The 26,428-nt window shown below is 38.6% G+C and overlaps 1 protein-coding gene and 1 long non-coding RNA gene across 4 annotated transcripts in view; one reads left to right on the top strand and one right to left on the bottom strand.

The window, feature by feature from the left end:
* Positions 1 to 15,217, top strand: part of LOC148126883 (uncharacterized) — a 45,270-nt gene extending 30,053 nt beyond the window's left edge. For both annotated transcript variants that reach the window (XR_015741676.1, XR_015741677.1), the window contains 3 exons: positions 430 to 504; positions 3,407 to 3,520; positions 12,842 to 15,217. This is a non-coding gene — a long non-coding RNA (uncharacterized LOC148126883). The remainder of the gene's footprint in view (positions 1 to 429; positions 505 to 3,406; positions 3,521 to 12,841) is intronic.
* CAMKV (CaM kinase like vesicle associated) overlaps positions 1 to 26,428 on the bottom strand; it is a 59,295-nt gene that overhangs the window by 17,495 nt on the left and 15,372 nt on the right. The window contains exon 2 of one of the 2 annotated variants that reach the window (XM_087924109.1): positions 872 to 980. In XM_087924109.1, coding sequence (XP_087780235.1) covers positions 872 to 966 — 95 coding nt within the window. In that variant the 5' untranslated portion in view covers positions 967 to 980. Of the gene's footprint in view, positions 1 to 871; positions 1,063 to 26,428 lie in introns of those variants that run through there. The other variant, XM_087924108.1, reaches the window with a different exon arrangement.

Raw genomic sequence — 26,428 nt, 5'->3', positions numbered from 1 at the left:
TTCCAGGTCCTTTGCATGGTCGGGAAGATTAAAGCATACCAGTGTATGACAGACTCAGCCAAACACATCTGCATGTGTCTCGCTGTATCTTTTCTTGCATCTGAGGTAGCCTGAGAAAAGCTTAATGTGCTACAGTGAAGAAATGGTATTTTCCCTACTGTCCTCCTTCAAAGTGCTGCATGTTGTTTATAAAGGGCATTTTGATGTGCATTGGAGAGGCAGCCCAAAAGTCATTTCGATTCCAGAAATATTGGAACTCAAGTCGGTTCTGCCATTTTTCTGTGGGAACGTCCCTTTCAATCTAGTGCCTGACTTCTTTGCTGCCCTTTATTCCTCTTTTGGCTGTGATGAGGACTGAATCTCTGGTGCCCACAACCCTCTTTTGACCCAATAAGATTTAGGGTGACATGATTTCCTGCTGGCTTTCAGCTGGGAGACGAGTACAGCAGGACAATTATGTGACAAAGGCCCTGGCATTCTCCATAGTTCATTGCCCATATATAGGTGAGTCTATAGACAGGAAAGGGATGTTTGAGTTGTTTGCAATGTATGACCACAGCTCTTTTTTTTTTTTTTTTGCACAGAAGAGAGATTATGACTCTGGGAGATCATTCTGTCAGTCTGTCCATCTATTCTAAATTTTCATTTGGATCCCTGGTAGTTAACCATAAGCATAACACCTGATAATCATTATGTTATTTTCTCATCCCTGAAATATAATAGTAGTCCTTGCTAGTCTAAACTTTATCCAAAGTCACCAATACTGAATTATCAATCAACCTGTCCACCATTCCTTAAGAACATTGCAGAGAGTAGTAGAACACCATTCTTGGAAATGTATGAAAACTGCTTAGAATAATAGAACACTTACGTTTTGATTACTTGTCCCAGGTCATATCTGTCAGTCACCTCAGATGGCTGGTTATAATCCTTCTTATCTCCCAAGGTAACGCATCCAAACGGCATTGCCAAGCCTGATACTGAAAAATAAGTGCATGGAAGGCTCCGAGTCATCATTCATGAGTACAGACAATTTGAAGCACCCCAGGAACTTGATTGGGCATCTAGGGAGATCCACTCAACACTGCATCACTGAGCAAGCTGAATGTGAGCAGGTGCAGTTAAGATAGTCACATATGCTCAGATGTGGCCTGCAGTGACAGGCTGGGAAGCATTTGTGGTGCATTGCTCCGTGAAAAGATTGACGCACTGTCCAAGCTCCGGTGAAGGAGATTCCATGTCGACGAGGATTCAAAACAGAATGCAAAATAAAACTTCCATATTGTCCTGTCTTTATAAAAGTTAGGGAGGCAGTCCCATTTGGAACGATAATTATAAACCTCGGATCATAAATGGCATTGCTGGAAAAGGTGCATGCTATCAGAATGATCAAAAAGGAGATCCTCAATAAGACAACATTATAGGGATTTTTTTAGTTTAGCTGGCATGCATAACTTGCCTCCTTCCTAGGCCTGAGAGAAGGTAACCAGCCTCAAAATCACACAACAGGTTTTACGCCAAAAAACGGGACTAGACCTCATACATTAGTCTTCTGGTTTCTAGCATAATGCTTTAACCACTACACCAAATTAGCTCCGTGATAAACATTATAAGCAATAATTTAGGCACATTTCTGTGTACAAAAGCCACTGATCAGGCAAGTGGTGTACTTCAACAGCTCATAGTAAAAATAATATTTTGAGAACAAAATTAAATTCCAAAGCATAAAAATTTCCATAGACCCTACTTTGCAAGATTGTCCAATAATCCTTGCAAAGGTTTGCATGCAAGGATTTGGGTGACAGAACTGGTCATTATTTTCCCTCCCATTGATAAGCATACAGAGGAGACCTGGGTTAAGGTCTAAACTCTAGTACCGTTGAATTAAGTGTGCCAAATAATCATGGCTACAAGCTCAGGCTTTCAGTGGGCAATAAACGAATTATAGCACAGCCTATATAACAATTCAAAAGCTCCATTCAGTTAATGGGGGTTGAACAGAATTTTAAGATTGCAGCCAACAGTAGGCACTCAAAAATGTACACAGAATATCTCATCATTTACATATAACATGCACACAGCTTTTTTTTAATTTTTGTCCTACTTAAAAGCTGACACAAATAGAACTATTACCAAGTACAGTAGGCATTATTCATTTTGCACAAAATAACACCTTGGGCAGGCAGCGGAGGAGGTCACCATTGTTAAACTCTTTTTGTTATATACCATGTTTCTCATAAAATAAGGCCGGGTCTTATTTTTTTTTGAGCCCCGAAAAAACGGCTAGGACGTCTTTTCGGGGGTGACTTAATTTCTTCCCCCATGCACACCTCCACCTAGAGTGCCCCATGCACACTCAGCTCTCCATGAGGCTGCCACTGGAAGTTCCCCAAAGGTAGAGTCACCAGCCGCTTCTGTCGACCGGTAGAAGCGGCCTCGGGGCAAGCACCCACGCACACTCATCTTGCCACAAAGCTGTTTCTATCAGCCGATGGAAGCTCCCCAAAGGCAGAGTCACCAGCCACTTTGGGATGAGGCATGGCTGCCCACAGGGCGCTCCTGAGAGGAGCGCCCCACGCACACTCTCCTCGAGGCCATTTCTATCGGCCGATGGAAGCTCCCAAAAGCCAGAGTCACCAGCTGCTTCCATCGGCCGATAGAAATGGCTTCGTGGCAAGGGGAGTGCGCATGGGAAAGCGGCTGCAAACTTTTCTTAACAGAAGGGAAGCAAGCTGAGTCTCTCTCTCTCTCTCTCTCTCTCTCTCTCTCTCACACACACACACACACACACACACACACACCACCCCTGCTAGCCCTTGTTCCTGCACCGGGTCAGGAACGAGGGAAGGTCTCAGCATCTGCGGGGTTCCCACTGCTGCCCTCCCCTCCCCAGGCCAGACCTTTTCCAGGCACCCTGCCAAAGTCCCAGGCAGCCGACCTCCCTTTACTTGCTGCCGCCGCCGGTTTGGGGAGCAGGGGGGGGGCGCCAGGGAGGGAAGAGGAGGCAGCAGAGCTCGGCTACCCTTAGAAGGGAGATCAGGTGGGCTTCTGAAAGGAGACGTGGGAGAGGTCCTCGTAGGAATGCAGCGGGGAAGCGGGGTGAGTGTGAAAGGGTCACCGCCATGGCACAGGAGGGCAGGAGGGAGCTGGAGCGAAGAAGGGCAGGAGAGAAGCTAAACCGTCCTTTCTATTGCTCTGGTGAGGGCTGAATATTTGCAGGGGCTGGTTGGAAAGGCCTAATTTTAGTATGAACCTTGAGTCATGGGGGGGGAGCTGAACGGCGAAGGCACTCTGCACATGATCCGAGGCAATCCTGGCACAGTTCACGGGTGGCGTTGCTAACAGTTGGGGGGAGTTTGATAACTTCAGCAATGCCTCCTTTTCTCTCTCTCTCTCTCTCTCTGAGTACCTGAAAGAGCGCCCGTCATGAACCAATTAACCAACCCCAGCCTCGGAATCCCTTATTTCGGCATAATTTGGGACGAGAGAGGAGCCATAAAACCAGGGACTTGGCGACGAGGTGCAGGTTCTTTTTTCTTTGTTTTGATTGAGTTCAATCACGAGACATTTCTTGATTTCATCGGATGTCGGAGGCGTTCAGAAGAACTTTTGAAAAACTTGTGGGTCTACCTTTGAGAAGCAATGAGTTTGGTCCTCTCAAATGGCAGAGGTTAGGGATGGTCTTTGGAGACCTCCCCTCTCTTTTAGCTGAGGGAGACCTGGGCGATTTTAGGCTAAAAGCTGCCCTGATTGATCAGAGAATGGGCAAGAAAGCAAAACAAGAATACATTGGGGCTAAGGCGTTTTCTCCCATTCCCTCTGTTGCAATCTCACAATTTTCATCCAGACACAGATATGCATGTGCTTTCTCTCCTGCCCTGCTGGCAGATTCAAAGACAACTAATGAGAGCTCCCCTCACGAGGCCGTTTCTATCGGCCGATGGAAGCTCCCCAAAGGCAGAGTCGGCAGCCACTTCTACCGGCCGATAGAAGCAGCTGGTCACTCTGCCTTTGGGGAGCTTCTATCAGCCGATGTTCTATCGGTAGTAGATCAGGGTATTGTAACCTAGGCTACCTGCATGGCACTCCTAAAGGCAAGTTTTCTCCCCCCCTTCCCTTCCCATTTCTCTTCACCTTGTGTAGTTCTAACGAACGATGTGAGAAATGGTGGGGAAATGCATGGTTTAAATAGGCTTAAATTTTGGGGGTGGGGCTTAATTTCACCTCATGCCTAGAAATCACGCTGAACCTTCCTATTGGTGGAGGCCGTATTGTTGGAGAAACACTGTAGAAGGCCACTTCTTAGTATGGCTCTAGGAATTTTGAGAAGCTAATTTGAGAGGGGAAAATTGTATTCAGGTAACATACCCTAGGTCCTAGGTCAAGGCTGGGATTACTCATCAGGCAGCTGCTTTCTCAGGTGTCACACAGTAATAGTGACAAGGGGTATCATTAGCACTTTTTTAACAAGCATAATTGATCACAAGCACATCACACTGCATTGTCATGAACAGAAATGTGAAGGGATTGCATTCCCTTCTTATTGAAATTGGGGCTTGACAAATTTAGTTTTTCTGCTTTAAAATTTTTTTTTAAAACTAATCAGAATCTGAATCAGAAGGCCCTTTACAGAAAATTGCAGCTGGCCTTTTTGACAGGGGAACAAGGAAATCAACACAGCTAGGCAAGGCAAAGCAAGCTGAAAAATCTCACGACTAAGAATATATTCAGGCTTGTGACTTTTCCCATAATTGGCCTGAAATGCCACCAGGAATGTGTAGCAGGCATCCTAGCTCAGTGGCAATTCCCCAAACAGTCACAAAAGAACACCTCATGAAGTGGAGGTGATCAAAGCTCTGCCCTATTACCTGCCACATTATCTTGGAGTGCACATTATCCTTCTGTCCTATTAACTATAACATAAGATGATCTACGTGGAGGGAGATGGCGGGGAGAACCTGCAGCCTGGGGCCACATTAAGCCAATTAATGAGTAGTCCTAACTGCGATTGACATGCATACTGTCTGGAGCAGGAAGATTCTGGTACATATTATTTTCTAAAAGTCTTCCCTGATGGGTAGTAATTGCTTCCATATAAAAAACAGGGCAGCTTTTTTTTTAAAAAAAGAGATATTACTATAGGGTATTCTGGTATTGTTAGACCTGCTTGTGGGGCAGGATGGTTTTGTTAGTGTTCCAGCAAGCCTCCATTCCAATCAATAACTACGAGACAAGCATAATTTCAAAAGTACCTTTATTAGAATAGTACCTGGCACATCTGTGGAATCTCGAAACTAAAAGTTTTCCAGACTTCCCACAATGTCTCAAACTACAATCCATCCCCTTTTTTCCCATCACCACATCACATGGACCAATCACGATCTGTCCCAGTGTAAGATTTTTTTTTCTCTGCTGCGCCACACTTAATAACCTTGAACTAAGAAAAGAATTTTGTTTACTTAGAACTACTCAATTGAAACTACCCACCCTCACACTTTCCCAGGCTAGGTGGCAGCGTGGAATATGGCTTCCAAAGCTGACAGGTTTATTATACATGGTACTGTGCTCTAGTATACAGGCAGTCCTTGGCTTAGAATCATTCATTTAGTGATCATTCAAAGTTACAATGGCATTGAAAAAAAGAAGATTTATGACCGGTTTTCACACTTAACAATTGTTAAAGCATCCCCATGGTTACCTGATCAAAACTCAGGTTTTGACAACTAGCATATATTTGAGACAGCTGCACTGTCTCAGGGTCATTTGATCACCATTTGCAACCTTCCCAGATGGCTTCTGACAAGCAGGGTCAATGGGTGAAGCTTAACAACTGCATGATTTACTGAACAACTGCACTGATTCACTCAACAACTCTGACAAACACGTTGGAAAAGGGAGCACAGCTCAACTGTCTCGCTTAGTAACAGAAATTTGGGGTGCCACTGTGGTTGTAACTTGAGGAAAACCTATATATCCATATTTTCTTTTAGAGAAATATAGTAGACAACACAGATTGGATTGTACCAGTGCTATTGGTGGAGTTCTTGAAAAGTTTTTGATGTATGTACAAAGAGTGTATAATGAGGTTGCCAGTTTTTCTTTTTTTTCCCCTGTGGAGTGGGGTTCTCCTCCTTTCTTAGAATAGGATTTAGTACTGAGATAAGTTGGCATGAAGCTGTTTTGCAATGAATGGCATCTCAGGAATTAGTAATATTATATCCCTTGCTTGCAAAAACTGTAATTCATTCTAAAAACAACAACTACCAAAGGCATAAAATAAAGTAAAAGCTGAATTCAAATGATTCATCAGATGAAAACCTCAGGATGAATTCGTGTCCAAGAAAGGCCAAAGGTGGGCTTTTAAAAAGATGCTTAAAGTAAATTGTTCGGGCTTGGCATACTATAAAGAAAAGGTCTTTCCCAACTCAAAGTTGTTCCTCAGAGAAGGTCAGCCTCTGGATCTTTCACAGAAGGAGCTGTGACATAGTAGGCTGGGCTTCCTGCTAAGTTCTTACTGTAGGTGTCTGGGAAGTGGGTGTAAATAGAGCCATTGTCTTATGCCAAGTTGCTGAGGCTTTGTATATTGATTTCAACAACTTGAATCTTAAGAAACAGACTGCCAATTAATGCAGAACTTTTAGAAGAAGACATATAATATAATTTACGTCTAGGGATGTTATCCCAACCAGTAGCTTAAGTGCTGTAATCTGTACTAACAGAAGTTCTAGATCTGGGAAGATTTAACTAACAGTGCTTCTATAATCAGGATTCAGCTTACTGACCTACATCCAAATCCCCAAGGAACTTCAGCATTGGGAGTCAGATGCACTTAGTCTCTCCAGATTCAGAAGTTACAGAAAAATTGATCACACCAGTGGTTTTATACCTATAACATAATTGGAGGTTTTGGAAAATAAACATGATAAGATCAGATGCAAGCAAGTTAGAACAGTTGAAAGAAAAGAAGCTGAAGAATAAGGAGATCAAAGAATACCTGATCAAGAAACATCTACTAGAAATAAGGGAGATTAAGGAAGCACTAGAAATATCAAGTAGGAAATAACAGTTGTAACCAAGAAGATCAGCTTGAATCGTAAAGCTTGAATCTCACCCTATAGGCAGAAATCTCCAATTTTAGTTCAATAAGAAACATTTTCTACCAATCTAATAATGGAGAGTGACTGTCAATCAGCACCTGACAAAGGAGAAACAGTGCAGTTCTGGATGCATCTATGGGACAACCCAAGGAAATACAAAAAGAATTCAGTTTGGATAGAGGGGTTGGATAAGAATAAAAAAGAAGTTGGAATGAAAGAACTAGTAATAACAGCAGACATGATGAAGAAAGAGGAAGATCAAGAATTGGTCAGCATCAGGAGAAGATGAACTGCATCGTTTTTGGTTGAAATATCTAACTTGTCTACTACACTCACTCACTGCCAAGCAGTTTGCTGCAAGGAGATAAATTTATAGATTGGTTAACATTTTGCAAAACCTACCTGATAATGAAAGATACAACAAAAGGGGCAGCACCAGGCAAGTGCACGGCAATCACCTGCTTATCAACAACTTTCAAATTACTAACTGGTGTGGTAGCTAACAGTATCTACTTGTAAACAACTTTTTCCCTATCTGAACAGAAAGAAACTGCCTGAACAGTAGAGGAACGGAAAAGCAGCTCCTAATTGACAACATGGCTTTTGAAAACTGCAAGAGAAGGAAACTTGAAGGTAGTTTCAATTGATTACAAGAAGGCATTTGACTACCTGCCACCTGTTTGGACAATCAAGTGCCTAGAAATAACAAGAGTCAGTAAAAAGAACAGAAACCTATTGTGCAAAAATCAAAGGTACAATGGAAGACACAGTTGTTGGTCAGTGGAGCAGAGGTATAGAGATAAAGAGAGGAATCCTTCAAGGAGACTCACTATCACTACCACTGTTTCTGATTGCATTAATTCATCTGTCAACAAGTCAGGCCATGTCTATCAAACATCAAAAGCACCCGCTAGGCTATCCCATCTCCTCTATAGCTGCTCAATATTATCCCTATATACAACTAAGATATTGCAATGGAGTTTGAACTGGATAAATGTGCCAGTCTTACAATCAGCAGGGGAAGATACTGAAAACTGAAGGAATTGAGTTGCCCTATGGAAACAACAAGAGTCTAGTTAAAGAAGATCACTAGAAATACCTGGGCATCCTTCAAGCTGACAACATCAAGCACACTGAAGTCAAGAAGAAGATTAGAAGCAAATACTTCATATGAGTGAAGTCCAAAACTCAGTGGAAGAAATATTATCAAGGCAATAAACACTTGTGCAGTTCTAATCATTAGATATACAGTTGGAATAGTGGACTGGACTCAAGGAAAATGATATCACTTCATATGAGTGAAGAAGTCCAAAACTCAGTGGAAGAAATATATCAAGGCAATAAACACTTGTGCAGTTTTAATCATTAGATGTACAGTTGGAATAGTGGACTGGACTCAAGGAAAATGAAAAGCCCTGGATAGAAAGACCAGAATAATAATGACAACAAATCATATCCTTCATCCACACTGATGTTGATTACTTATTAAGGAGTAACAATAAGAGTTGAGTGTGGAATGTTGCAAGTACACCAGGCAGTTGAAGAAGAAAAAAGGGCTTTGGAAAAATATCTGAAGGATAATGCAAGAAGATGCATTGCAGCTAGTATGCTAGGAAAGCTTAATGAATATCGGAGAAACAAAAGTGGCCTATAAGAATGACCAAATGAAGAATAGAAAAGAGGGATGGCAAGGGCAGTTATTACATGGCCAGTACACACACACACACACACACACACACACTCCCAAGCAGGAAAAGCAGATAACAAAAGCTGACAATGGCTAAGAGCAGAGAAGCTGAAGAAAGAGTCAGAGGGGCTACTTCTGAGTACACAAGACCAAATCTTAAGAAAAAATGCTTCAAAGCCAGAATTGAGAAGACAGCAACAGACAGCAAGTGCCACCTCTGCAAAGCAACTGAAGAAAGAATGGATCACCTAGTTATCTGCTACAAGAAAATCACACCGACTGACTACAAAGAATGGCATGACAAAGTAACAACAATGGTGTATTTGACTGTCTGCAAGAAACACAAAGACAACGAAGTCTGAATAGTGGATGTTTCAGACAGAATAGAAGAGAAAGAACTGGAGAAAATAATACAATAGAAATAGAAGTAAAACGATTATGGCAAAATAAAGCAAAGGTAGAACCTATATAATAGATGACTTGGGTGCAATCTCAAAAACCTGGAGCATCACTTGGACACCATCAGCATTGACAACATCACTATCAGTCAGTTGCAAGAGGCAGCTTTACTTGGAATAGCTTATACCCTGCAGTAATATCTTTAACACCCTCAAATAACATCTGTCTATGCTCAATAAATGGACAAAAACCAAACCCTGTCTAAATCTGTGGCTAACTCTGCAAACAACCATAATCCTATGTTAAATTTATATGCCACGTAACTCTCAATGACTCTGAAGTTCACAAGTTAAAATATCAATATCTTCCACTAATTTTTGTTGTCAATATTGTCACTTTGTTTAACACATTGTCTCAGGAAAGGATCATAGGTGTTGTCAAAACAGCATCCATTGAGAAAATACTTGATCTCTTCTACATTCTCTGGGGAACAACAGAGTCCGGCAAAAGACTGCTAGCTATCTCAGCTGTCATTAGCTAGTTGAAGGAAGCCAAGGAAAGTATTTATTAAATATATATACTACTTTTACCTCCAAGCAGTGGGTGCCTGTAACCAACTGTGATCTCATACTAATAGCAGTTTGTAGCTCTGTCATGACATCTAATACATAACTCATGGCATTGTAGTTACATAATTGTAGTGTTGTCTTGAAGTTTTCTTCATTTGAACTCATTGACTCAGGCTTCCAGAATGGCACCCAATTTCTTGATTTCTCTTTTGATTGTCCGGGATTGTCACTGTCTACACCAGGGGTCTCCAACCTTGGCAATTTTAAGACTTGTGGACTTCAATTCCCAGAATTGTAAGCCGGCAAAGCTGGCTGAGGAATTCTGGGAGTTGAAGTCCACAAGTCTTAAAGTTGCCAAGGTTGGAGACCTGTGGTCTACACTACATTAAGAACACCTAGTTTTCCTTCTTCCAGTTCATCTGGTTCAGAACATCATTTTACCATTTGAACACAAATCCTTATATTGAGTCCAAGCTTTGAATTTCAACTCTTTAGTATTTTATCCAAAAATGAAAAGGAATGGTTTGTATCCTAGGTTTGCCCCCTGAAAAAAGAGTTGACTCAGTATGCCAATTTCTTGTAGGTAATGCTGCTTGTCAGAATTTTATTTGATTAAATGTGCATTCAGATGCAAAATTTGCAGTCCCAAGAAATGTAGTACAGTACAAATCCCAGATAATGCAAAAGGTTGTATTATGCTTGCTAATGGAAAAAAAAATAGCTAATCAGCAATATGAAAAAAAGGGAGTTTCAAATTCTTCTGTCCGTTCCCATTCAGAGAACATTTCCCCACAAATGATGCCTAGTGTTTCTGCACAGGGTCACTAATGTGTCCAAGATGAAAGGTAAGTTTGCCCTTGACCATTCAGGAGAGTGGCTGAGATCTTGAAGCTGTGAGATGTCTGAGGCTTGAAGTAATACTTTAAGATAGATAATCATTCCTTTCCCTTCAACTCTCAGAAGTGAATTCTGTACTTGTGTTACACTTCAAACAATTAATTTTTTATGGCATGCCTTTGAATAAAATAGCAATCTGGTTTGCACCAAATCAGAAACACGCTAAAGGAAGAAGTGAGCACAGATGCCAAAGATTGTGGTGTTCAATTAGTTCTGTCATAAAGGTAAAGATTTCCCTTATCCAGTCGAGTCCAGTCATGCCCAACTCTTATTTGTTAGCTGAGGGAGTCAGCATTTTCCGAAGACATTTCTGTAGTCATGTGGCCTGCATGATTATACGCTGAGGCATGCAGAATGCTGTTACCTTCCCATTGAAGTGGCACCTATTTATCTAATTGCATTTGCTTGCTTTTGAACTGCTAGGTGGATAGGAGCTGGGGCAAGTTATGGGAGCCCACCCTGTTAAGCAGTGCTTGGGTCTCAGACTATCAGCATCCCAGCTAACAAGCTCAGCATCTTTAACCACTGACCCACTGCACCTCTTAGGCTCTGTCATACAATATCTTAACCAGTAAAGAATATTGTAGGTTTAAACTATATTTTAGTTTTTTTGTGGCTTAACAGATTATGAGAGCCCATCCCATGGTTAACTCAGTATTCCAAAATCAGAAACAGATATTTATTTAATATTTAATATGTTACCTGACCCTTACTCCCAATTTTTTTTAAAAAATAGTGGCTTTTGTCACAGATGTGATGTCCCAACTGTTTTGACTAATTTCGTACATCTTATTAAGGTTAATGTGGCTTTATTTGTTTGCTGAATTATGTAAACTCCTACTTTGTGATTTATAAACCACAATTGATGCCTTAACATTTGTGAATCTATTCAATTATGGCTTATGACACGTAAAATCTGTTTTTGTTGTTGGAGGCAAAATACAAACATTTATGACAACCTCATATATTGATAGAAATTGAGCTGGAATAGAATATTATTTTATCAACCGCACTTTATTAATTTTGGATATCTTTATGCTCCTATAAAGATAGGAGTATGCTACATGTGAGATTAAAACGCTATTTGAAAAGACACAAAACAAGCAATATAGTACCTCTTTGAGAAACTAGAGAGATGGTCTCTGTGTCTTAAATTGTGGAACTTTTTTTTTTGGAGCTGCAATTAGTTCTCTTATGCTTTGTTGTTCCAGGTTGAGATATTTTATTTCTCCTATTGTTATTCCGAACTCTGGATTACGTTCAGCATATTTTACATGTTCCTGTCTTTTGTTGCTTTCTAATTCATCCTGCTGGTATATTTTACCTATTTTTATATATTGAGTGCCAGACCTAAAAATGTGACCAACACATCTCAAGCACAAGTCTACCATATTTTATCTGACAAATAATAACATAAAAAAAATCAAATTGATAGTTAAGACAAGCAAAAGCTGACCACAATGCACACAAATTGCATTGTAGAAACTGTAGGAGTTACCATCCTGATTGTATGTTATATGCAGATGCTTTTTAGATTCCATCCATGACAAAAGCAACTTAAAATTAGTCATGGGATTTTTCAGTCTGAACAGAGTATCACCATATGGGGGAGAAAACCTTTAATTCATTCCACATCTCCACTTGGCTTCCCAAACACAGAGGAAAAATACAAGAGAAACTGCTTGGAAGGTTTTTAAGCAGAAAAATGATCAAAGGTGGCATTGTACAGCTACATTTTGTATTTTATAAAAAATATAATCTCCATGGAATATTACATGCAGCCCTATCCAATGATTAGTGCGTCCTGTCTCAACAAAACTGGATAACCCCTGGTCATCCTCATGTGAGCCTGGAAGTCAAACAAAATTAGTCTTTGGTAATACTTGTATATGAAATGCAAGGACTAAAGACTAGAATAGGAGTCCATATAAATCCTAGAAGAAGGCAATGGCAAAACCCTTCTCTTTTGCTACTAAGAAGACTCCATGGATCCAAGAATTGAGTTTGACCTGAAAGCAACATTCCTTATAGAGAAAAGTTAGGGCTCAGCTCAAGACTAAAGGGAATCTCAAGGCACCAGAGGGCGCTGTAATACAAACTATTGCCACCCCCACCCCGCAAAAGAGCAACAGGAACTTCATTGACTTAGGGAAATAAATTATTTATGTGTCTCATTTTTGATCCCTTGCTAGGAAACAGAGGAGAACGGCTGCAATCTGGGATCATCTCAGGGAAGAAGTGTCTGTGAAAGAATCCAAAGGAAGAACAGAAATAATAAAAAGTTTGTGCTACAGAGGAACTGTGTTTGCCAAAGATGCAACTAAGGGAGTTAAAAGATGACGGTTATTTCAGACTGAAGACGTATCCTTCTACATGAAAACATATTAGTATACACAAGTCAGCATTTATTGATTCTGAGAAGCTGGTGGACATGGAAACATCACGCAAATTACACAAAATACAAAAAATTGTTTGGGAAGAAAAATTATAGCAATAAAATACAGCAATATCTAATATCTCTTAGAGAAATTAATAGTTTCAGTATAAATTTTTGTTGAGAAATTTCATGTTTCTTTTTTTAGTTTTGATCATTTTCCACTGTTAGGAATTGTAATTTGGATTATAATTTTTGTTATGAGACACCCTCCCAAATGTCACTAGCAGTGTCTAACCATGATACTTTCCACATCCGATCCCTACACATTGCATATATCTGTTATCTGAAGATCAATGCTGAGGAAACCTATGAGCCTTGAGATGTTGCAATTTGTAATATCACTTGCTGTTGGCTATGTGTGCTGGAGTTGCTGGGAATTTAAATTCAGGAATAGTTAGAGAATCACAGGCTTTCTGCTTTGATGGGGATAATATATTACTTCCATCGTATTGACACTGTTTGTGCAGTTATGACTCCATATTGCCACCCTTTCTTCTACAGAGTGAAGACTGTATCTGTCATCATATTGCAATATCAGAAAGCAGAAAAAAGAAGTTGAATTTTTTTCTATTCAGTAGCATACTTACACAGTAACCTTTGTCTGTTATCTATCTTTCTAAGTACCATTTAATACAATTATCCAAATCTTAAGATACTTTTATATTAAGAGAGAGACAGAGAACTACAATTATGAATTCCTATATATCTGCCAATATAGAAGCATTAAAATAAAAACATAGCAATATCAGGGAGAGGAGTAAAAGATGTTGTTAATGCAATTTTGTACTGAACTCCTTATTGCCATGGCTTCCAATCCTCTGGGGAAGATCAATTCCAGGCAGGCAACTTAGCCTTGCATTTGGTTTTAGTGCCAGAGGATGAATCCCTAGCAGAACTTCTATTTTTCCAGTATTGCAAAATATAAATCAAGTAGACTTCTTTAAGATCCTGAAAGCTGCAGCTGCTGATGGAGTGATCACAACATGGATACTGGCAACTTACTTGAGGCTCCGGTTAGTTTCAGAAACTTTGCAGTGATAATCTCTCTTTATTTCTGCATCCTAGCAGGTATGAAAGTAATAAGGACATTCTTGTGTGGAGCTTTCCATGGTCCTGGGCCCACTTGCAGCATCTTAGTGAGACTCTGCCTCTCCTTTCTGCTATGTCTGTTGCTGTTAATCTAAAGCCCCTTTGCTTTAATCTCTTCTGTCTTGTCTGATTTCCCCTGTGAGATCAGGCAAAACTTAACAACCTCAAAGGTGGAACATTTCTTTCTTTAAAAATGGAGCCAAAGAGCTAAATAGAAATGGTTCTCATTCCAACCCAGATCTGTTAATTGTAGTTTCACAAGCATGTCATTACTATCTTTCTCTGGGCTTTTTTCAAATGGACATCAGAAGTGGAATGATCAGAAACAATATATCAGAATGGAACCGAGTAACAAATATTGTGTGAAAGAAAGAAAAAAGAGAAAGAGAGATATGCTAAGTAAAAATGGGTTGTAGTTGGCAAATTCAATCTCCCAAAAGTGATTCCAAAAAGTGGGAAGATGGGTTCATTGCATGGAACTGAAGATGGGCTCATTGCAGGGAATATGGGTTCATTGTATGCAATTATTGCAAACAAATATTAAGTTTATTGCTTAAGAGGTTTGTTGGGCTTTGTGTGGTAAAAAAGGGTTGCTTTCCAAATTGATGAATTAACAGTCAATTCCTCTTTTTATATTTCGTGTCTTTTAGAATTATTCATGCAAACAGCACCGCTATTCATTTGAATTACCTGTCAAGTAAAATCATTAAGGCTATAACAATGTAAGTTGACAGTTTAGGAGAGAATACAATTGAGAAAGTTGTCAGTTTTCCAAGTTTCCCTAAATGAGCTAACACATTACTGGTCTTGATATATTGAACTTTAAAAAAATAACCCAATAAGAAATAACAACAGCGCACCTGCAAAAGAGCATCAGTAGAGGAATTGGAAGAATTCCCAAAATAAATTGGAGATCAGTCAAAAACTGAACCAAAAGTTTATACTTCAGCGAATGTCCTACTTAGATCAACCCCCAACTTTGTTATTTCAATTATCTTTGAGGTCTATTCTGAATCTAACAAATTTACTCTTATGTAGATAAAGTGGCTCATTTTTATAAAATAGGTTCATAAATATCCACGTAGTTCATTTCACACTTTGGGAGAGGAAGTAGGGAAAGTAACTGGAGCAAGATTACTATATTTATTTTTCAACCTTTTAACAGTCTGCTGTGATAGAGAGGGATAAGGGTGGGGTCTTTGAGCAGAGCAATCAGGAACATTACACGTTGCTGCCTCTCCCATTTTCAAACTCCATCTTGCTTTTCCCATCTTCATAGGACACGCTGCACACAACTTTTGTCACATGGGGTGGGGGCTAGATTATTTTTTCTTTCTGCAGCCCCTAGCCAAACCTGATCCATTTGGGGACCCAATCTTTGTTTTGTAAGCTATTTGGACACACAAGAGCTGTGATTATTTTGTTCAGTTTTGGGGACATTACATAAGGGGCCTTGGGACTTTTATCATCTTGTCTGTCTGAGTCCCCAACCCTTTCACTTTCTTTTCCATGTTTTTTTTGCGCTAGGAAAAAAATGAAAAGGGATCATACTGAGATCTATACCCTTTGAATAACAGCAGACAAATAAATAAACAAACAAAAAGTTCCACTTTGAGTATTTGCTGTTGTTTTGGTATCCAACTCTCACTATTAAAAAAAAACCCACCAGATAAATGATAAGTGCACATGGCAAAAGTCTATCATTCCTACAAAACCCATAAACTGTTAAAATTAACTGGTCAACGTCTACTGAGTACTGCCTAGCTAAAGCTGAGAGCTTTGGGGACCCATTGAAATCAATAGTCCTGAAGAAATTATGTTAACAACTAATTTAGTAAGATTAGTGGCTCATGAAGCTAAATGGATCCATTCCCCTTTATACTAATTATTTCTAGCTAGCTGTAATTCAGAGAAACAGAATTGCATCCATTCCATAATATATGGAATGTATAGTGATACATTCCATATATTATGAATGTAGTAGTGATTGTCATTTGATTCAACTTTTTGTATGAGAGAAGAAAACTGAAATCTCTTCTATATGATGTCATGTGTTTGATCCACTTATTATAATGAAGATAAAAATAGAGAAGACAACATGGTATTGATTGGAATTGGGGGGGGGGGAGGGTGCCACCCTTCAACAAGAAAGAAGGCATTGGAAGGAAATAGATCAGGTTTGAAATATTTAATTTGTCAATTCCATAATGCAAATCACATATCTAAATAATCTATTATGCTGTTGTGCTGCCTTGCTAAAATAGCCATTGTGGGACTGCACTGAGAAAGTTATTAACTCCTTCTATATGCTGTAATTAAAGTTAAAGGTTAACTCCTTCTATATGCTGTAATTCAGTGGCCCCCAACCTTTTGGGCACCAGGAACCAGTTTGGTGTAGAAAGGGTTTTCTGAGAACCAGAGGGGGCATGGTTTTAGGTGCTACCTGCATCACGCAGATGGGGCTTCACTTGTTTGCGTGGCCTGGTTGCTGGCGTGCTGTGGCCCAGTCCCAGTGCTGATCTATAGACCAGGAGTTGGGGAGCCCTGCCGTAATTGATATCCTCCAACTGCAGACTAGTTTTAAACAAAAATTGATATCAAGAGCAGCTGATGGAACTTTCATGTCATGTTTTATCGAATCAAAGCTTCATAAAACTGTATCCAAATCTTGCTTTAACTTTAAAAAAAGGAATACCTTCCTTTGACAAGCTAATGGTATCAGATAAAGGAACAAGATTGTTTTCTGGATGTCAAATGTAACAAGAATTCTATCAAATATGGCAGACGCAAATGACCAATCCCCATTTCAGGAATGAAGAATCACCACATTAATGTGATATTTGCTTTTTAAATCATGAATGAGCTGAAAAAAGGAATGAATAACAAAATGACTAAATTTTCAAATGGTGCTAAATTATTCAACACAGTATAAAGCAGACTGAAAAGATTTACAGAAGGATTTCACACTGTCGGAAGAAAGGGCAATGAAATGGCAGATGAAATTAAATGTTGGTAAATGCAAAGTGACATATGCTACACAAAATTAAAAACTCAGCTAGTGTTCTACTTTGCCAAGTTCTGAATTAGGAATTCAAAGTGCTCCCAAGATAACAGGAAATTGGTCCCTGAACTGGGACCATCACTTCAGATAGACACTTTTGTATTCCCAGTCAAAAGATGTTATGCAGCTATTCTGGTTTTCTTTTCTTAGAAGGTATTTAATGATAAAGAAAATGATGGAGAAAGATATGGGAGATTACCAAGAACATGTCATATCATCTTCCATCTCTTATGTGGAAGAGATAGGTTTATCTTTCTTTCCATAAAACTAATTTCTAAATTGCATAATAAAAAAGTGCACCTAAAAGCATTCTATTTAAAAATGTTATAAAGATGATTTTAAAAATACCGAATCTCAGGTTGGTGATTCGATTTAGAAAGCATATTTATTGTTTCAGACGTAAAAATGTTACACGGAAGGAGAGTGACTTTATAGAGTAAGTGACTTTACTATGGCCAGCAGTAACATAGTAACATTACCAGAAAAGGTCATTTTGGAAAATGGAAATTGGACTCCTTTTAAACCTTTTCAGAAAAAGAGGTTAGAACATTAAAAAAAATATCAAGATATGTAAAAGTCTGTGTAAAGCTTAACATTTTTATTTATCTCCCGTTTCTAAAAATCAATAAAAACAACCTGCCTTGCAGTTTGATGCTGAATTTTGGCAGCCCAATCGGGGTGGGTGGGGGGATTTTGAGGGTTATACATGAAGGGCAGCAATTGGAAGTCCCGTGGGTTGTATATCTCTCAACCAAAATAAAACCTAAAGGGAACATTCAAACAGGTGCTCTGAAGTTATGCAGAACTTAGAATGTTGTATCCAATGTTGTTGGGAAGACTATTCCAATGGCGTCTTCATATCCACTCAATATTGTCTTCTGGAGCTGATGATGAGCAGGCTGTTTTGGAACAGATCAAAAGGTAGAACTTCAAAGACCCCTTTAATTTGATTTTCTTTACATGAATAAAGCTAGTCAGCCTTCACTAATGAATGCCATAATTTTAACAGACCCAGAGATTATTGCAGATGGGCTACACTATGCATCAAACTACTCTAAGGACTAAAATCTTCCATTAGTCCTTTGGGGATCATTGTCTGGGGAAAGGATAATAGACATCAAAATTCATCAGCGATCCTTGGAAATGGGTTGCTTCTGCTTCCCTTAACGAGATGGTCCCATTCACCCCATTCTCCCTATTTTGTTTATATGATCAAGGGAAATTACTGCTCTGTTTCTACTTTTTCTGAGCAAAGATATTGAAATGAGTTGAAGGGTGGGTGGATTTTAAATCTATATCATTTTTAGAAGAAATTAATTATATAACTTCATGATAATCAGCGTTCAGGATAGAATCGGGGGTGAAGGGAGCCTTGGAAATTTGAGTAGATGCCATTGCCAACATTCCTTAAGAGAAAGCACAACAATTAAATCATTGAGGTCTTTTGCTATGATTCATTCAACATGATTGGATCCATTGAACTGGACTTAGGAGACACAATATTATGCTATCTCTGGTTATAGTTGGAAGGAAAATCTTACATTAATGATTTTATGACATTCCAGTTCTTCAGATTACAGGGTGTCATGGTGTTTCTGCCTTGCCTCCAACTTTTAACTTCTATTTAACACTGCTGAGGACAGTCAGTTATGGATTAGTAGTATGGCATCACTGCTTTCCCATTACAGGTAGTCTTTGATTTAGAACCATTCTTTTAGTGACTGAAGTCATAACAGCACTGAAAAAAGTGACTTACAACAGATCCTTGTACTTATGACCATTGCAGCCTCCCCAATGTCATGTTGCCAAAATAGGCATTTGGGACCTCACATGTATTTACAATGGTTGCAGTGTCCTAGGGTCATATGATTGCCATTTGTCACCTTCTCACCCAACTTCCGACAAACAAAATCAATGTGGAGAACAGGATTTGCTTAATGACTGGATGAATCACTTAACAACTGCAGTGATTTGCCAAACAACCAAAGCAATAAAGGCTATAAAATCAGGTGTACCTCACTTAACAAGTGCCTTGCTTAGCAATGGAAATTCTGCTATCAGTTGTGGTTGCATGTTGAGGACTACCTGTATTAGTTATTTATTCACTACATTTGGATATCACTCTATAATACAAATACTTTAGACAGTATGTAATAATAGCAGTACAATATAATAACACAGATGGAACTGTCGTGCTGCATTTTGCGTGGACTTTATTAAAGCCAACTTGAAAATATTCTAACGTTTACTTAGGTATTAATTATGGCTAAATGAGTCAGAATATATTGTTCTAATTCAAATACCAGGCCCAATCCAAATGTTAGCTTTGGCTTTCAAAATTCAAAATTATTTATTCACATACCTACTTACTGCAGTTTATATGCCACTCTAATCTAAAGACTCTGATTGGCTTACAATAGCCAAATAGACAGCAGGGGTAATGCAATAGGAAAAAAAAATCAAACACCAACAACTAATAACATCCAGCCAGTATTCCCTGACTCCACAGTACTAAGACCTTCCTTCTCATTCCCAATTGCTTTTCATGGCTCAGTTTCCATGGCTCTTTGAAAGCTTAATACAGAGGCAATGGTCCAAATACCTGAGGTATCAGAGGAGAGGGAGCCATCACTGAGAAGGCTCGATAGCAAGGTCTTTGCAGAAGACTTCCTCATGGAGGAGGGACCCTCCTGTAAGCCATATAGTAGCATGCTATATGTGGACAACTTTGCAGTTTACTAGTCTACTAACTTTAACCTTCTAAAATGAATAACTGACAACTGAGTGGTTAGACCCCGGTTTGAGTTTACACCTACCCAACCTATCATGCCATTTCTGTCAACCCTAAAGCTGACCTGACTGAAGCCATCTTGACAGCTTCAGTGTTGCCACGCTGGAGCTGAGGGATAGGGAAGGGGGGATTTTAGATAGCTAGGATTTTGCAGTCAAAACAAAATACTTTCTCTTGGGAACCAAGGACGTTCTCACACCTGGTCAGAGGAAGGCGGAGTGATGTCTCCAGGCAATGAGACAGCACTATGATTGGACCATGTGACTGATTGTTTTGAGAAAGTGACAAACTTTTACTTTTAATTAGGTGAAAACCACGGGAATCTTCAGAGATGGTTTTCACCAGATCTGTGCCAATATGAAATATCCAATAAAGCTATTCTTTGAAAAATCTACCTGCCTCGAAGTTTTGCTTGATATAGGTCTATTACTTGGAATCCTGACAATTTCTTTTTTTCATTAACTTTATTCAGTTTTCAAATTTTAAAACATAAAATAAAATTATATACATCATTATGTCAACATCAAGACATCATTTATATTTCCTTATCATGTTTCTATATATACTTTCTTATTACATTACCATTGCATATTTCTTTCCTTATTACAAATTAATGGCAACTTCATTCATTCGACCAGTCTTCTAAATATTTATGAGCTATTTTTCTAAACAAAAACCAGATAATTTATATAAAATAATGAAATACAATAAACACTGGAAAAGAATAAAAAAGAGCCAAAGACACAGGTGAAACACAGTTTAAATGGTTTAGCCAAACTTAAATGTGATTTTGATTTGTATATTGGTGGTTTGGATATGCACAAACCAGATCTTATAATTCTAAAAGAAATTGTCATCAGATTCTCACTGCTCCCTGACTAGGCAGAAACTTGAATACACAAAATATTGATCCAATAACGTAACAATATTTAAAGTCCTTTGGCTAATATATATATTTTTCTGGTGAAATCATTAAAAAGAAACATTTCTTGAAAGTATGCTAAGGAATCGCCCAAATGACAATAGTGTTCTCATAGCCCAGAATCTGTTGAGCTAATGTTGGAACTTAAGAGAAGTCATCCTGAATCAGAGAAATCTGTATCAGTGCAGTATTTATTTATTAATCAAATATATATAGCTGTCCATCTCATCTGGCAACTCTGGGTGGCACTCAAGTGTATATAATCAGGTGATTTTGCAACCTACTTTGCATCATTATTATGAAAGTAATATAAGACTATCACATTTATAGTTTTAAACATTCTTTGGAGAGTGAGATCTGAGAAAAATAAATGTTATTAGGTGCAGTGTTTATGTTGCTGCTTGCCCCATCTAAGCTACTACAAATAAAAAGCATCTGAAAACTGGGGGAAATGCAGTCAAATTCAGCTTTATATTCCAGAGTATTTTGGTGCAGTGTTGAGAATGTTTAGCTAATATATTGATCTAGTTTGCCTCTGCATCAATTTCACATCATAATTGAACATGATGAATTGTTATCGCTGATCGGTTTGCAGATCTGGTTCATTAAAAAAAGATAAAGGATCTCTGAGAAGCATTGATTTGCATCACTGAGTCAATCCACCCATTTCATTGAACAAAGAACTGTCAACCCAGGACTGCCGTATAAGTGAAATGGAATCAAATTGTTGCTTTAAAAATGGAACTACTTAATTCTGCTAACAGAAATGTGCTTTAAGATAAGAAGGGTCAAGTTCTGAGGATCTTGAGTTTAAATTCCACTGATCTCTCTCACACACAACAGGAAATATTTATTTTCTTCAAATTCTTCTGTTTTGGAGATTTCTCAAGTGGAAACTTCAACTCTAGAAAAGAATTGGAGGATATCAAATAGAGAAATGTTGGCAGAAGATGACAACTAGCATCAAATATATTGCTGAAAATGCACCAAGAATCACAGGGAAGCTGAACTGCGGAGAAAGTTCAGGGTGGACAGCAAATCAGACAAACATTGGGAATGTGAGTAGAAATCATTGTGCTTCATTGAAATCTGGGAGAATTAATATTTCCAGAGGACTCTGAAATAAAATAAATGTTGGGTATTATTAACTAGTTCTTGGTTGGAACAGAAAGGGATGTGCTTCTGGAGGGAAAGTCTAGATAGATCAAACTATGTGCCACTATATTGACAAGAAGGAGAGTGAGGGCTAGGTGCTGACTCTGACTGACTGGATGGGAATATCTCCCTTCAGAAATTATGTCAAGGTGTCTTTGTTAAGAGAAGAGGCATCTAATATCATTCCTGGGACCTGCAAACTGTTGGAATCCTCTGGACAGCTGGGACAAGCTTAGTAAAAGTCACAGGCTGTTCTCCTTCTGCTTCTCTCTCATTGGTGAAATGCTGTGTTTTCCCCCCAGTATTCCTCAGGGTGGGTGATCTGTAGCCCATAGATAGACAGCTTCTAAAGTATTCTAAGTTCATCATGCCAAAATTTACGGCAGCAACAATACAAAAAATATCAGTGCAATTTCTGATCATCTCAATTTTCTGATTTACCTGGGAAGGAAAACAACAACAACCCCAAAATATGTGTGTGTGGGTGTGAAAAATTCTGCCTGCTCTTGGATTGCATCACTATCTACCCTGTACAACTCTTGGATTGTCTGGCTGCCTAAAAAAAATAGAAAGAAATGTGTCTCAGCTGCAAAACAATTGCATGTCTTTCATCCAACTCACATCAGTGAATCCAGGATGCTGCTAAGTGATGACTTGTCTTATTGAAGTGCAGTTACCTTTTAGTCGAAACTGCCCCAGCCTGTCCTTTTAAAGTCTTTGGACTCTTGTTTTTCTCTTGATTCTTGCTCTCTTTTGAGAAAGCAGTTTCTGTGCATTTGCTGTAGCAACAGAACTTAAGATAGAGCCCAGACAGTTAAACAGCAATGTAAGCAATTTTTGTTCCTTTCACAATTTCTCTTTCACTGAAAATCATTTTTAAAAACAAATTCACTAGAAGGATTGCCGTGCCAAGCTTCCAGCTTATGGCAATTGGGTAGGAAATGGTGATTATTTAAACCAGTTTAGCAATGAACAGTAAAGAGAGTTAACTCAATATTCTGCTAGGAAATCTAGTGAAAAAGAAAGCCAACAGCTTTTCAAATATGTCTACAGTGTATGAATGTCAACTCTGCAGTAATTACTAGACAGTTTTTGAGTGAGAATAAGTTTGAATATCAACAGTTCAGAGCCAAAACAAACAGAATTGAGATGCTCTGAAAATTCAGTTAGCCAAAGAAACTTACATTCCTAGTATATACTGTGAAATGAGTTTATTTTGTATATCAGTTTTACAAAGCTGTCTACTGCCTCATTATAAAGCTAGTGTGTACTTATTCTAACCCTTTCCCATTGAGGGAAAAAGGAAAGACTTGGAAATCTCAATACATGGGCCATCAATATACCATCAAGTTCCATCAATATACAGCCAATGAATTGATGTGTTTGAGAAAAAAAAACTTTTGATGTTTTTTTAAAACTGCTACAATGACAACTGGGAGACATTTTAAAAAGGCCGAGAAGGAGGGAAGTTTTTGTGCAAAGGTTCTTGAGGGGCTGACTTATGAATTTATTAATTACAAAACTTGTATTTTGACTAAGGGGATTTCCATCACAAAATACAATAGGAAGCACTTAATGCAACCACTTGGGAAAATAACAAGGAGTAAAAGAAAAAAAAATCAATATATTAAAACAACAACTTAAATTTTACAACAATAAAGTGCTTGGCTAAATGCTATTTGATATCACATGGAACAGCCTTCCCTTACACAGTATTATTGCAAGACTTTGAAAACTTGATTTTGTGCTTAAGTCTGGGACCCTGAGCCTATTTCCCGGCTGTGTTAATGGTGGTTTTTAATGATTGATATGTGTTTTTACTTTTTGCATTAGATGGTTTTATTGTAAGCCTCCCAAAGTTACATGAGTGAGATGTGCAGCTATGTAAATAAATAAATATCTGATAAAGAAACAGGAGTAGGCACGTTGTATCAATAAAATTTTACAAAACCCCATATAATCACTTTGTAAATGTAAATAACTAACTTAGATACTGCAATCTAGGCACTATCTTCCTTCATTTTTGTTCTTATACCAGTAATGAATGCCATTATAGGTCCTCTGCCCCCTTTTAGAATCAAGTAATATATAACTTCATTATCTTGTGAAAGAATACCATTTTTAAAATTTACCTTCGTGAAACAGATTTTTTAATATGCTTTATACATGCTATTTTGGAGATTGTGAAATCTGTTGTGCTTGAAAAGAAACATGTCACTCCTAGCTTATTATCCTGCAAATACTCATGCTGAATTAACTGGGACTAAAATGCAACCTCTGGTTTATCCCTCAGTTGAAGGGAGAAAAAAAAAAACACCTCCATGTTAAGAACAGGGTAGGGAACTTGGTAGAAAATAGGACAAATGCATTGATCTCTTTTGGAAGTTCAGGGCAAGAAACTGCTTTTTATGAGTCTAATTCATCACTGCCACAGGTCTTCAAGAGATGAATGCACACGTTCAACAGGATGCCTGCTGGTATAAAATCACATTGTTTGGGGTAAGTGTTCTGGCTTGGAGCCACGATGTTTTCAAAGAGTTAATTTGCAACTGATTTGTATAGCGCAAAGCATACTACAGCTGCTCTGACTAACAACATGCTGAATTTTGCACAAAGAAAGGATCGTTGGAAACAGGGTTCAGAGATGCGGCTCATGTATTTGTCATCAAGTGTGACTCATGCAGCAAATATTGAGAGCCAGAGAGCATGGGAATGAAGCCAGCAGATTCACCTACTAGATAGAAAGAGAAATGTGTGCATTTCCCATCACAGCACAGTCCACTTCCGACTTTGATCACTGCAAGCAAACTTGCTATAAATAACAATGGTAATATATAAAATAGCATTAAAAAAAGTCTTGTATTTGGTTGCCATTAAGAAAAATCTCAGTGAACTAATTATGCATGAATCATAAAAGAGGATATTGGCAGATCAGTTTAAGTTGATTGCTGAGATATATATCATTTATGTGTGCTTTCTCTCTCTCTCTCTCTCTCACACACACACACCACACACCACACAGACACACATTTTGCATTTCTCTTAACAAAAATAGAATGATTGCCAGCAATGCCAGCTTTCTCAGAGCAAAAGGTTATGTTCCCAGATATAGCTACCCTGAAATAGGTGTGGGTGATTCACAACTATATTTGAATTTTCTTTATATTATCGCAAGTTTTATTGCTATCTTATGGTGCAAGCTGTATTAAGAGCTGAAAAAAAAAAAAGATTGGTCTAAATATTTTAAGACATTCTTCTCCAGCTTGGTCATTTCCACACTAATTGTCCTACATAGCCAAAATGATGAGATGGTTGAGGACCAGGAGCAGGAGGTGACTTTGGGCCAATCACTATCTGTCAACGCAACCTTCCTTACAGGGCGGTTGTGGGGAGAAACAGAAGGAAGGATGAATATGTAATGTGCCATGAATTCATGAATGAAAAGAGGAATAAATAGACGGATAAATCACCTGGTAGCGTTCTAAGTACCACAAGGTTCTATATTATTTTTTTCCTGCAAATGATTTCATGAGAAATCAGGCTGAGGTTTAATTTAAAATCCCACTGAAACCAAAGTCCCACGGTACAATTTGAGGGAGGGAGGTTTATGGTGAAATCAGTTTAAAAAATGCTCCCACTTCTAAGTTTATTGGTAGGTTGGTTTTTTTTTAAGAAAAACCCCTGGATAATGTCCTATGCATTATAAAACTGAAAAAGAATGGAAGGGGACACAACTGTTTGCCATGCCTTGAAAATCCACAGAACTTGGTGCTTTGTATCACTTAGACAATATTTATAAAAAAGCATTTTTCACACTTGTGACCATTGCGGCATGGTTGTAGTTTTCATTTGGCTTGACAACTGACTCACAGCTATGATGATTGCAGGGTCCTGGGGTCTTTGTGATCCCCTTTTACAACCTTCTGACAAGCAAAGTCAGTGAGGAAACCAGATTCACTTAACAACCATGTTACTAATTTAACAAAGAAAAGTTGTAAAATGGGGCAAAATTCACTTAACAAATTTCTCAGCAACACGAAGTTTGGACTCAATGGTGACTGTAGGTTGTGGACTATTTGTACAGCCTGAAAAGCACTTCCGGCTGACATGAAATATTGCGCTCTCCCCGCCCCCCCTGCCCCCCCCCGGTGGCCATGCGACTGCATTTTGGGTGCTTGGCAATTGTCTTACATTTAAAGCTGGTTGTAGTGTTCCGCAGTCACAGGACCAGGATTTGCAATGTTTTTCATCAGTTTCATTTGGGAGGGTGGATTCAGACTTACAACTCTATGATTCGCTTAACTTCTGCATAAAAATGGTAAAA

This window comes from Pseudonaja textilis, chromosome 2, assembly GCF_049901715.1.
Source record: "Pseudonaja textilis isolate UNSWEBS1 chromosome 2, rPseTex1.2, whole genome shotgun sequence".
NCBI lineage: Eukaryota > Metazoa > Chordata > Lepidosauria > Squamata > Elapidae > Pseudonaja > Pseudonaja textilis.
The sequence above is the reverse complement of the archived record's forward strand: the minus strand, read 5'-3'. Positions and strand labels throughout refer to the sequence as shown.